Consider the following 14,280-nt stretch of genomic DNA (forward strand, 5'->3'; position numbering starts at 1 on the left):
CTATTGTAAGACTAGACATTCAGATATTCGGATCGGATCTCTATATATCATATAGATAACTAGTAATTTTGGTTCGGTTATAGATCGGGTACTACGATTTCGGATATCCATAAAATATTTAAATCATATATATATTTACAATATGAGACTTTTTAGATTTTAAAGTAGTCTAATGTAATGTGGTTGTTTATTTGCCTATCCAATCTAAGTTCGTGTTGCGACAATATCAATTTTATAACAGTTTAGTATTAGAATTATATGTATTTATACAACTTTAAAAACTTCTAATATAGATTGAAGTGGTTCAATATTAATGTGGTTATCACTTTACAAGTTTGAACCCGAATTTGAGTAGTGATACTGTCATTTTTCTAATATCCTGAATTTTAAGACATGCATAATTGATTTCTTTGATCAAAAAAAAAGACATGCATAATTGATTCAATCAGTTTTATATAGAAACCAAAACCAAAATCAAAACGATATCCATAATAGATAATATCTTAGATCCTAGATGAAATGATCCGAACCAAACTATTTCAGGTTAATTACAATTTGAATAATTGGTTTTGGTTAAAAGGCTCAGCCCGGTTATCTCCCCGATAACAATTTCCCTTCACTTAGGGGAGGTTATTGGTAGAAGAATTCTTGAGGAGTTGTAAAATTTACAGATTCTATTATTATTGGCTAAAGAATTTCTGAAATCTTAGTAAAATCTATTGTTATTGGGGTAAAATTTTGTAAATTCCATTCAAAATCATTCATTACTGGAAAAGTTTACATATCATTGATTTAGCAACTCCATTAAAATTTATTGTTATTGGGATGTAAATTTTCTTTTTTTTAGTCATGAGACTCAACTTTAGAAATACCATGTATATCCATAAGATTTTCAAAATCTATGAAATAAAAACAGTCATATACAAACACACAACAAAATAACTACAAAACTATATGAAAGCTGATGGAACATAAAATAATCCAACACAAAGAGCATATATTTTTTTAGTAATTAACCAAAGTTACGAAACTAAGAAGTGTTGAAAAAAGTACATGTCATTAACATGTGTTCTATTATAAATTAAAAAGGTATGTGAAAACTTTGAAAACTCATAAATCTTGGATTTCTTATAAAATTCTCGAAAACAAAATACTTCAAATTTTCATAAGCAAAATAGTTGAAGAAGTTTTAATCCAACACTAGTATAGCATATATTATTGTTATTCTCTTTCCATTTGTTTTACCATCATTAATTTCTTACTTTATAAAAACTAAAGACAATCAATGAAATTCTTTATAACTCAATAACAGTTAATGAAAATCTATGCACAACTATTTGTTCAGTCTTCTTGGCTTTTAAAATTTGCTAAACTTTTGGAATCATCAAACTCTGTAGAAATTCTTGTACCAATAACCCCCCTTAGGCATGTCAATGGTGTGAATGTGTGATATATGAGGTCTATCACCAAGTCCTAGATGCGCAGAAACATGTGAATAGAATAAAAATCAAACCCAGCATAACTTTTTTTTGAACAACACCCAACATCATTATATTTACAAATTATGCCGACTAAAAAAACTCCTTTTCTTGTATAAGTTCCTGCAAAAAAAAACAGAACAAAAAAAGTTCAGCCCTAAGTATTTTAAACGATTCTCCAGATATTTTGCTGTCTACATCACGACGACGTGAGTTGCCTTTCTAGTGAACGCTTTTTATGATTACTGTATTTGATTATACAGTTCTGAATTGTTATTTATTTTGTTTGACTATTGGTAAGCCCTAGATGGAATCAAAATCGGCCTCCGGTGTTGTCCGTCGCAAGTCACCGTCGTTCAGATTTTATCCATACGCTTCAGGGTCAGTGATGTTATACTTAGTTCCATTTGAGAGCCTACTTAGCTTGCTGATCAGTCATAAAAAATATTTGAATATTTTTTTTTTGTTTTCTAGGAGCGCCTTTGGAAAGAAGGACATGAAAGATGAGGTTATTAGATTAGGAGTTGAGTTATCTGTCTCCGTAGCTGAATCGATGTACTTGTTGTGTGATGATATCCGTACTATGCTGTTCATCTCCTTGGCGTTGTGGAAATATGTACTACCAGAGCGGAGTCCTGTGGTAGAAAGGTTGTTTCTCGTTATTCATCACATCTACTCAAAAGACATCAAACCGAAAAATGGAGTATTATTATATCAGAAAGGTGAAGGCAAGTCAAGACAGTGGGATCTTATCAAGACAGCATGGAATGATTTCGTTTGCGGAATCATAGTTTTGCATCGCCTTGTTTGTGTTCTCAGAGTAAAAGAATATTGCTGTTATGATGATAGGCTGTTATTGTCAGCTATTGGAAAATACAAGCAAGAGCTGAAGAATCTAGAGGATAAATTGAGGTCTGATAGAGATGTTTCTGAGGGCAATGGGTTTGCCAGGGAGACAATAAAGTCTAACATTTCTCACTTTTGGAAGTCTCTCTTTGATGAAGAAGGTAAAGAAGAAATACCAAGAGAGATAAAAAATAGGATGCTTGGGGAATGGCTTAGGCCTATTGATGGTGAGACTTGGGATATAGAGATAAAGTCACTCCCCTTACATTCTCCTTACATTTTAGGAAGATATTTTGCAAAGCAGGAGCTCAAAGACGAGGTTGTGCGAGTAGGAGTTGAGCTTTCACTATATGTAGCTCAATCGATGTTTTTGCTGTGTGATGACATTCGTACTGTGTTATGGTTCTGCTTTAAGTTATGGAGAGATACGAAAAGGTACAGCTATGCTAATAGTCTCGTGCTGGAAAGAGTGCTTCGTGTGATTCATTATGTCTACTTCAAATATATCGAACCAATGAATGGAGTATATCGTAATGATGGCTTGTCAGTCCAAGTGAGACTCTCCGGGGTGTTGGAGAACTTTGATGATGTGATCTTATCTCTGGATGTCCTTGTTCCGGTTCTTAGACAAGAAGGAAGATGTGCATGTGGCCGAAGCTTTATGTTTAGTATGGAAGAACAACTGGAAGAAAATAGAGGGGAAGCTGAGGGGCAGGAAGGCTGTTTCAGAGGCGAATGGATTTAGGAGGGAAGTGATAGAGCCTGCATTTTTCGGCTTGTGGAAGTCTCTCTTTGATAAAGAAGCTAAGAATGAAGCAACACTGACTCTGAAAGTGATAAAGAATAGAATTCTTCGTGACCTTTTTCTACCTCTACATAACGAAGTAGTACCACCACCTTAGCTAGCTGCTACTAGGTTACGGCTGCCTCTATCGAACTAGAATAAAGAGGGAATAGTTGGTTATCTTTGATTGGTAATTGTCTCGAATTTGGTTCTTTTTAAATTGTTTTATGATATCTTGTCATGATTTGGATTTTCATTAAGATCATTGAACCAAAAGAGTATAGGAGTTAGTGACGAACACAGTGGGATCGCGAAAATACTACACCCTTTGTTTTCAAAACAAACATATTTTAGATTTTTTACATATATTAAGAAAACACATTAAAATTACATTGTTTTTTTGTGAATAACAATTTTTCATAATTTTTAACCAATAAAAATTTAATAAATACCACTAAACTTTTTAAAATTAATAATTTTTTATTAAATAATACATAGAAGAGACAGAAAATGTATCTTTTAAAAACAATTTTTTTCAGAATATAAATATTTTTAAAACGGAAGGAGTATGTTTTTTACAAATGGCAGAGACGTCAAGATTGTACAGTAAACTTTAACAGCAGTAAAGAAAAAGTGTGTAAAAGAATGATAAAATCGTTTTGCTGAACGGTCTCTTGTAGCTCAAGGAAAGAACCAACCAAACACATGTCTTGAGTTGTAGGCATCTCATTAACAACAAGCTTCAAACGAAACAGACATCATCATGAGTCTCTATCTATCCTATATTAAAGATGAGACTATAAACAAGTTTTTATAATTAATTCGACACATGAAATATACCTGACTTTCTAGGTTTTCATATTCTGCTAATTCTGTCCCAATGTAGAATTTAGCTCCTGACATGCAAGAGATGTTGTATAGTCAAACACAGAAGCTTGAGAACGAGATTGATTATAGAGGATCTCATAGCTAGCCGAGCCCGAGACAATATAAGTGCCGGTTAAAATGGTAACAGATAGAAGTGAATATATGTACAAACCCAAAGCAAAATGTTAAGAGAGTAGCCGGATTCAAAACGTTCTTTCGGTCAATATTACACTAGATGTGTCAACTATACGATAGCCAGTGAAGTCAAATATTACACCAGATAGAGACAAATCACAAATCACAAATCACTTAGAAGATCAGTTAACGACTCATCTTGCTTGATATACTTCGGGCTTCTGAAAGAAGATTAGTCGCCAATTGTAGAGCTTCTGTTGCTGCTGTGATATTGGTTTGACAGCCTTCTAGATGTGCAACCGAGTCTCTGTTGAGCCTGATGGAACCATCGAGGGACAATGTGTTGACCATGACAAATGCTTCTTCAGCTAGTCTATGCGCTTCAGAGAGTCGTTGAGATATACCATCTGGTGCTGCTGCTGAATCATTAACAGGTGGTGGTGGTGGGGCCTTGTTAACAGGAGAAGGTAGTAGTAATGAAGCGCTTGCAAACTCTGCTACTAATTCTTCTGTATCAGTGGGCTCAAACCCCTCAAAAAAGTCATAGTCAGGGTCAGGGAGAGGTGTACTCCCATGCCTTCCCACGAAGTCTTTAAAGTTCTGCATCAAAAGAAATTGTTATCACTGCACGTACTCAAACATGAAAAATCAATACCAAGAGATTTAAAGAAAGTACCATTTCGAAAGCGGGCCAGAGATCCACCCAGAGTTTGTAATCTTTCTTTGCAAAAGACTCACGTAACTTCAAGAACTGATTGATAATTTCACTTCTATCCATTCTTCTTGATCCTGGGTGAATAAAAATAGCATATAGGTTGCTCAGAACTGAAGGTTAAGAATCCAAATGCCAACTCGTGCTCATCTCTATCTCTTATCTATCTTTTTCGTTCTCTATTTCTATCTCGCTTTTGTCTCGGCTAGGAAACGAAGTGGGAACAAATTTTCAGGAAGGAGATACCTCGCCGGAGAAACTTGAGATGATCGGGGGAGAAGACGACGAAGAAGAAGGATTCTTTCACTTACAGTTGCTCTGTAAGGAACTCTGTTACTACCACTCTGTTATTATATATAAACAAATATAAAATTCTTGATGGGCTCTTTTCTTTATTGGGCCAAATAACATTTATCATACTTAAAACCCACCTTCGATGTAAGTGCTTCCCTTCCATTCTTCTCCGCTCTTACTTATGGCTATAACTTTGTGTTATTATACTATCCGCAAATAAAACAGATATAAGGTAGAGTCTATATGAGCTCTGTGTAATACACATTACAAAATCATCGCTAAGCTCCTTACGAGAAGACTCTAGTCTTTCCTTCCTTCCCTGATCTCAGAGTATCAGTCGGCTTTCATAAAAGGATGCTCCATCTCGGATAATGTTTTGATAACGCATGAGATTTTGCATTACCTCCAGCACTCCGGTGCAAAAGTGAGGTGCAGTATGGCTATAAAATCCGATATGAGCAAGGCGTTTGATAGGATTAAATGGGGTTTCCTAAGCAACGTCCTATCTCGCATTGGCTTTCATGAAGTCTGGATTTCCTGGATCATGATCTGTGTTACGTCGGTGTCCTACTCTTACCTGGTTAATAGCGCTGTGCAAGGAAAATTACTTCCGTCAAGAGGAATCAGACAAAAGGATCCCCTCTCACCTTATATATTCATCCTCTGTTCGGAAGTTCTTTCGGGATTATTGAAGAAAGCACAACTATCAGGAGCTGTAGCAGGAGTCAAAGTCGCTCGAGGATGCCCGGCTATAAACCATCTTCTCTTTGCAGACGACACTATGATTTTCAGCAGGACGGACCCACTAATATAAACAATAATAAAATTATTAATGGGCTTTTTTCTTTATTGGGCCAAATAACATTTCTCATACCCATTTTAAAGCCCACCTTCGATGTAAGTGCTTCCCTTCTGTTCTTCTCCACTTTTACCGTATGTATGTAGGATAGGAAACTATCTAGCTATAACTTTGTGTTATTACACTATCTGCAAAAAAAACAGATATAAGGTAGAGTCTATTGATAATAGCTCTGACCAGGTAAACTATAAAACTTAGTGATCGTAGGCTGTAAGTTTATCTCAGCTTCAATAGGACAAACTACTAATTTTCAGTCTTTCTAGCATGCAGTTTGGACAAGTAGGAGTGGGGGAAATAAAGTGGATCAGTGTTCTCCTGTGCAAGTGAGATTTTCCGATGATCAGGCATGTTACTTTGACCACTAAAAGAAAAGCTTTTCACACTTTTCGTTCCTGGTGAAACTGTAAGCTTCTTTCCTTCTTACTTCCTAAGAATCTCTACCCAAATGGCACAAGTGTCGTTTTGCCACACCTGCTGATTATGTTAGCATCAGCAAAAGATTGAAATGCTTATAGATTGGTTTTAACGATTAATCACCTACGCTCATGTACTTCAGATTTATACATTTTCTTTTAGGTCGAGTGTAAGTGTGATTAATTGATATTGGTTGTGTTTGATAGGGTCAAACTGATGGTTTGAGAAAAGGCAATGGAGTTGATATCAGTGTCCCACAAACTGATGTCAAGCGTGTTCGAATTTGAGTTGAGACAATTCCTCTCTTCTTTTTCTCTTCTTTTTTGGTGTGTGTGTTGATCTCTTTTGAGTTAAGGTTTGTGTGGTGCACTCCGTACGTCTGATTAGTATGGGATCTGCCTTTTGTTGTTGTTGCTATTTTGTCTTTTGTAACTTTGTAATGCTTAACTCTTCTTGGGATCTTTCGCCACAACATTGTCTTCGTTTCTTATATCCACCTCATTATGAAGTATGATTTTTTTTTGGACAAACAGAATTTTTATAAATCACTACATTCCATCCATGGAGTAATTGCTCAAAGTAGATGACAACAAGGCCAAACCGGCTAAACAAACCTTTATCACATAATCATTATGAAGTATGATTATGTGATTTGTTCTCACAATGAACCCACTTCTGAATTTTCATGAAGGACTCTCTAGGGTCGTTTATTTGATGATCACTGAAAATACATATTAAAAAGATGAAAGCTACCAAATTCATAAATCAATATCAAATTAAGTAAAATTTTATCCATAGAAAAATCTCTAGAAAACAAAAACTATGAAACTCTAACCATAAACAAAATACGGATTTACATCAAAATGTTGCGTTTGAAATATATAACATTTTGGTGCACAAAAAGAAAATAAATATGCAACATTTTCACCCCCACCCCCCCCCCCCCCACCCCCCCCCCCCCCCCAAAATGTATCATTTGTTTATTTTTTAACTCAATGTGACAATGCAGACGCAGCTGAGGAGATAACTAAATACACTTATCTTTGCGTTATATTTTACAAATTTTGGGTAGCTTTCTAGCCTTTTTTTAGGCACACTTACGTACACACATGCATGTTTCACGTTCCATGTTCTATACACTTGCGTACACACATGGATGTTCTAAGCAATCCGGAAGTTAAATCTAACAATATTCTTTTTTGGACCAAAGTCCAGAGATTGTATGTAATTATCCGTTAAACCTACTTGTCTATATAATATTCTAGTATTAGTGGATCGTTGAACATTTTCTATTTGTGGTGATTCTGTTCAAAGCAAAACCATCCAAATTTCTCTTTTGAGTGTTTCTCTTTATGTGTCGGGTTTACTTTCTCAGTTATTCGAAATTGACATGTCACTTAGATTCGATGCCATGTTACTACCTTCTTTTGTTAGTTCCATGTCACATCTTGTAAACTTTCTGAAAGATTCTTCGTGTCTCCTCCACGAATTTCCATTCCCATTCCCACATTCCCACATTTTATTGCTTCTTTTATTTCTCATATGAAGACGCCAAGAAAGTGCTAGAGTTTTTATTTTCGCCGGCATATATGTTCTATTCAATATCAAGTATAATTTATTCTAATACAAGTTTAGAAAAATAGTACTTTTCACTTTTAAAATACAACCGGCATATAAATAATAGTTATCATGTGTATTTGTATGTATGCTCAAAATTTTAAATATATAATTCAAGTTTAAAATTTGTATTATTTATTTGATAGATAAATATTTGTTATTTATAAAGTTTCATCAATTTAAAATTTGTAATCCATATGTATTATGGTTTAACAAAAAAAAAACTAAATTTATTTTAAAAAGAACTTCCAGTAAACAACACATCGATTATAAATTCACAATACATGATGAATACTATGAATCACAGCAAGATAAAATCATAGGAAAATGAAGAAGCTTTATTCATATTTCGTCAAATGAAATATTATCAATTTTAGCCATTGAAATTTTGTATATCATTTTGTTTCTTTCCTCCAACGCCTTCAATTTTCTTCATCATCATGGTTTTTGTTTAATAAGTAGTCTTGAAAGGTTTGTAAACCTTAAGGTCAAGCATCACTCCGGCGACTGATCCAACTCCGGCGACCACCGTAATCACTAAACAACCACCGCTCAACATTTTCAAACAAACCCACTTCATACTCCATCTCTCAACTTTCCTCTGTTTTATATACATCTCAACCGGAAAATAAACCGTCAAAGGCCAAAATCCTAACGCTCCCAAGATCCCCACGACGTCGTTAAAGAACGGCATAAGCATCGATATCACTGTGGTCAAAACCACAAAACAAGACCGGAACACTGCTCTGAAAACGTTGACCTTATACGGTGCCCTAACTCCAGGGATCCTGATTTCATATTCCTTGCTTACCAAGTCACTATCAGGAAACCTAGCCGCGGCTTGTTTATCCACAAACGCGAAGATGGGCTGAGCAAAGACTTGGTAAGCTCCTACAAGGTGGATAACAATGGCGACGTTGGCCACGTCGAGGAGCCAAAACGGGTTGTAGAAACCGAAACCGGTTAAGAGGTTTCCAGGTGCTGCGTCACCAAAAGCAGCGTAGCCCATGCAACCACATAGCATGTAAAACGTCGTCGTGACGGCTATGCTTATTCTTGTGGCTTGCTTCATCGTTTTTGATTCAGCTGGTGGAGATCTGACAGTGTCTTGAATCTCGATTAGGACAACAGAGTACGAATAAGCAAAGGCAATGTCTCCAAGGGCTTGGAATGTTCTCCATATCTTCTGTGCCTGAGTTACTGTTCCTATGCTTATTCCAGTGAGACTTCCCTTGAATACTCCATTTGCTGAAACCCATAAGAGTTAGTCAAGAACACTCTATTTTATTTGTCTAAAAATCTTTTTAAAGTTACTCATTCAGTTTCACAAAGAATATAGATTTAAAAATTAAATTTTGTAAAACAATTTAAGTTTCTTAATTTTTGTTAAAACGTTGTTAATTTTTTTAAAAATTAAATTTTTGGTAAAAGGGTTTTGTTTTGTTTTACAAACAGAGGTTAACATTTTTAATATAAATTTTAAATAAAATTCTATTTTTATATTAAGTGGAGACAGAAACATATTAATAAAATATAATTTGTAATTTGTGTGAAAAGTGTTAAAATGACACTTTTGATACACACAAAGTATTTTTGTATGTACCTGCAACCTGTATGATTCCGAGAGCTAAACCTATCGCAGAATATGTGAAGGACATGATGGCAGCTACTAAGGAGAGCCACCAAATCTGGTCAAAATCTTTGATCTGAGAGAGCAAGATCTCTGTAACACCAAACATGATCATGTAGGGGTTGCTTGACATGTGACATGGGTTCTTCCCTCCGCTCTCGTGAAAGCAGTTCGATCTCTTAATCGCCCTGAAAGTTACAACCAACATATATAACCAACTTTCAAAGGTTTTGTCTCTTTATTTTGTAGCTAAAGAAGCTGCTTTATGGAGAAAGAAAGACTCACATCATGCTTATAGATGCTGCGATTGTGTACCCGATTGTGATACCAAAAAGATTCAAGAACTGAATCAGACCACAAATCTTGAACCTAAACCCACCTGTCAAAACAGAGAGAGAGAGAGAGAGTTAATCAGTACATCGAACCGGACAGTCTAAAGCATAACAAAATCAGTGAACCGATGGTTATATAGTACCGAGGATTGACTGGACAGCATCCATGTAAGTATAGTTTCTCTTTCCGGAGACAGGATCTCCGGTTCTGTAGCAGTCACTGAGAAGAGTCGATGAGAAGTAAGTGACAAAAGAGAACAAGAACATCACTGCAGGACCAGCGATCCAACCGAGTTGACCTATGGCCCATGCCAACGATAGAACACCAGATCCTATTACAGCTGTTATTATATGAGCACTCGCGGTCCAAACCGTCCCTAAAAACAAGAAAGATGAAAGTTTCAGTTTATGATCGTCCTAAACTTGAGTCATCCATTTCATAAGTTTTAGTATAACTTTACCTGATCTTTTAAGTCGACCATCGTCATCGAAACATTTGAAAGCTGGCCGAGAAACATCCATCTGGTGTTTAGTAGACATCAAATTTATGCGGAGTTACTATTAGTTCAAAATACTGTTATAACGGTATTTGGCGGTAAAAAGAATAATATATATATATATAGAGAGAGTGTACCTCTTTTTGTTGAGCCTTTGAGATAGAAACAAAAGATATGCACAAACTAAATTCGAAGAAACGAAATAAAAGGAAATGGGCAAAGAAAGAAATGCAAATGAAATGGGTGGTGAGAGCAATATTACTGCTGCTGCATGTTGATTGTTTTGGGGTCATCATCTTATATAAGCCATCATAAGTGGAGAGGAGAATCTTCTCTAATTTCTTGGAAAACAATAATTGTCATTTACAGGTAAGATGTATGAAATTCGACCAAATAAAGCTTTTGCACATTTATATAATTATATCTTATACGATATGCAAATTACTATTAGGGTATCCACCATATCCACTATATATTAAATGAGATGCATTGTCATTTAATACGTTCACATTACGTTTGCCACGTGGCAATTTCACAGCGATTTGAGAACAAATACGCTTACGTGTCACGTGCAGAGAGATCTCGGCCAAACTCTACATAAATGCATTCACATTATATATTATTTTACGTTTGTTTCAATATAAAACTCACATGCACGGTTCTACGGGTTATACAAAGTTTTACATAGAACAATAATTTACAAAAAATCATTATTGTCTATGCTTATTTTATTTTTACTTGATTTATTTTAATAGAATAATATTTTACATGTGTTATTTTGAAAAAAACAAAGTCTTTTACTGTTACGGTATCCCCTATATATTATTTGAGAATCATTTAAAAATATGAACATTAATTTTGTAAGAATTAAAATTTAAAATCATGCAATTAATTTATCAATATCTGAATTATTCGAAGGTTCCACTAAAAATGTATACTAATATTAATGAAGAAAATAATGTCTTAGTGTTAAATGATGATTTGTTTATGTTCTTATAAATTATATTTTTGTAACTAAAAGTCTAAAACAATACTAGAAAAATCTATTTGATTGAATTAAACAAACACAAATAAAACCAAAATAAAACGAACCAAATACAAACCAAACTAAATTAAAACTGAATCGAACACAATCCAAATCAAAATAAAACCGAATATAAATCAAACCAAACTAATTTGTATTGACTTTGGTTAAAGGTCTCTTAGATTTTAATAAACCAAATCGAACCTAAACCTGTATTTTTTTTTAACAAAATCTAAACATGTAGTTAAACCGACATGTTTATCCCTAATAAAATCGAGATATTGCTGATTTGACATAATTTATCAATATTATATATTTTAAATATTTATCATAAAACTCACCCTACGCAAGCCGTATGTCTTATCCTATTATATTATATAATATACATTTAAAAAAATATTTGATACTATATATTATATATGTTTGCGATTCTTATAATAAAATATATGATAATGATCTAAATAATTCCTGAATAAAATATATATTTATGGGTAGATGAGTACTCAAGTATTCCTATAAGAGAGTACTAGATCATGACCCGCTCGACCGAGCGGGAATCAATTTTTTTTTATCTTTGTTTGTACTAAATGTTATAAATGATTGTAATGTGTATTAATATAACATTTTGATAAATAACAATGTGTACTAATATGTTTAAATAAGCAATGTGTTTTAATTATTAAATTTGATTTTTAAATTTTATGATAACGTAAAGTAGATTTTTTATATATTATTAAAATATATAGTGCTATATATTTTATATTTTCAACATTTATCATACAAAATTTATATTGGAGTATTATTTATAAGAAAATATGTTTATCATAATATATTTATATATTATATAAACATATCTACGATTTTTCGTAAAAGGCCATGCGCACCCGCACGGATTTTATTTTTAAAATGTATTCTATATTGTTTAGTTTTATGTAGTATCGAGTTTGTATAATTAAATTTTGTGTTTAAAGAACAATATCAAAACTGTCTTTCGTATGTAAAAATAACACTTTGCAAACGCGAGTTGTGTCTTTTTATTGTAACACAAAATTTGATATAAAACTTATGTTTTTTTTGTACATTACGAAGTTTAATTTTTTAAAATAATTATTATATAATTTCAAAGTAAATTTTATCTCTGAGGTCAATATATTTTGTGTGTAATGGTTCAAAGCATTTTGTCGATATATATTATATTTCAGTTTGGTTTGTTTTTTAGTATTATTGTATATGTATATACTATACAATATTACTATATTCTATACAATATATAAAGGTATGTGTTATTTGTTTTAGAAAGTAGATTTGGCCCAACGTAGTTAAAGAATAGTCATATCTTTATTTATGTGTCTATGAATTATCTACTAATGTTATTCGTACAAATAAAATCAATATGGCCAATGAAAGTATACTGATCAATTTAAAATGAATTGTATAGGGTAATTCTAGTACGATTCATATTTTTAGTATTCTTTATTCGTACAAATAAATCTAATTTATTTAAATCGACATGTAATAAATGTGAACCATATATGGAATATGGACAAACAGAGAAATTGTATTTAAGGAAATATACCAATGCAAAGTTAGACTATGGTACATATTATATATAAGAAATAAAACATTTAATTTAAATATATGAGGTCCACCTTTAAAATCCACCTAGAAGAAGTTGTAATGTTTCTGATTTAATAAGATAGATGTACATATACATGAATCTCAGGATGCTATAACTTTTAAGGCAAATGGATTACCAGTACTAAAGACGTGGAAATGGAATAAGGAACATGACAAAAACTGCCCATAATGCTCACCATACATGATACATTTTACATACTGCAAAGACATCGCATGTGTAGGACAATATGGATAAAAAAACTTTCCAAAAGTACATATAATTTCCTTATCCTATATTCCTATATAGTCTCATGGTATATTAACGTGTACTCTTCTTCTCAAATGTTTTCATTCTTCTCTCATTCATTGCAAATTTGCAATAGACCATCCTACTAAGTAATCTTTATATATGTGATCCTAAACTTGGAATGGGTCAATCGATTTCTCATCCTAGGTGTTATGTACAGCCAATTATTATGTCTTTGAATTGGTATGTATTCAGTTACGATTATTATATAACATGAATGAGTACTTACATAAACATCACAAGAGAATAATATATTTACTTTTTCGTCTATATAAATATTTCAACTTGAGAGATTTTTAAGAGTTAATTATTTCCTCTATTCTTTAGTGAAAGATAAGTTAAAAAGTAAAGAGAATCGAACGCTGGTGTTTATGCCTCCATACCTTTGGGTTCGATTCAATCTCTCATACTAATTAACAATTAACAAAACTCATTCCTAGTTCACATGCTTCCTAGCCTAGGCTATATGAATAAGTGGATATTTATTTCTAGACATATGTCAAATTTAGATTTTTATTTTATTCTTTATTGAAATCTAAAATCGACAATTAACTTATCCTACTTTTAGTGCAGTTCTATGAGTTCAAGTTACGAAAAACTTAATTGTGAATTTAAGACTAGAGCAAAATATATTAGTGGTGTAAACGAACAAAAAAAGCGGAAATGCATGCATGATCAGAAGAGAATCGAATTTGTCATGCAACTATGCTAGTGCTATCATCTACCAGCATTTTAAAAAAAAAATCTTGAAGAGTATCTTTGAACACTTTCAAAATCCTTTTGAATTCCAAGATTCCTTTTTAACCTATTTTTATATTCCCGCAAACTTTACACACTCAAATCTCTAATACTATAAACAGTACAAGT

General features: G+C 33.1%; 2 protein-coding genes across 2 annotated transcripts; both read right to left on the minus strand.

Moving 5' to 3' along the window:
* Positions 1-4,111: 4,111 nt before the first annotated feature.
* LOC130496174 (uncharacterized) lies at positions 4,112-5,129 on the minus strand. The gene is made up of 3 exons (XM_056988025.1): positions 5,069-5,129; positions 4,787-4,899; positions 4,112-4,710 (listed from the first exon to the last, which is right to left on the minus strand). The coding sequence occupies exons 2-3, from the start codon at positions 4,886-4,888 to the stop codon at positions 4,297-4,299; spliced, it is 516 nt and encodes a 171-aa protein (XP_056844005.1). The 5' UTR covers positions 4,889-4,899; positions 5,069-5,129; the 3' UTR covers positions 4,112-4,296.
* Positions 5,130-8,209: 3,080 nt separating this feature from the next.
* On the minus strand, positions 8,210-10,810 carry LOC130496458 (amino acid permease 4-like). The gene is made up of 6 exons (XM_056988526.1): positions 10,603-10,810; positions 10,430-10,490; positions 10,112-10,345; positions 9,922-10,015; positions 9,610-9,824; positions 8,210-9,254 (listed from the first exon to the last, which is right to left on the minus strand). Exons 1-6 carry the CDS (start codon positions 10,759-10,761, stop codon positions 8,458-8,460), a joined length of 1,560 nt encoding a protein of 519 aa, XP_056844506.1. The 5' UTR covers positions 10,762-10,810; the 3' UTR covers positions 8,210-8,457.
* Between the last annotated feature and the right edge of the window lie 3,470 nt (positions 10,811-14,280).

The sequence above is a fragment of the Raphanus sativus genome, chromosome 6 (assembly GCF_000801105.2).
Source record: "Raphanus sativus cultivar WK10039 chromosome 6, ASM80110v3, whole genome shotgun sequence".
Classification (NCBI taxonomy): domain Eukaryota; kingdom Viridiplantae; phylum Streptophyta; class Magnoliopsida; order Brassicales; family Brassicaceae; genus Raphanus; species Raphanus sativus.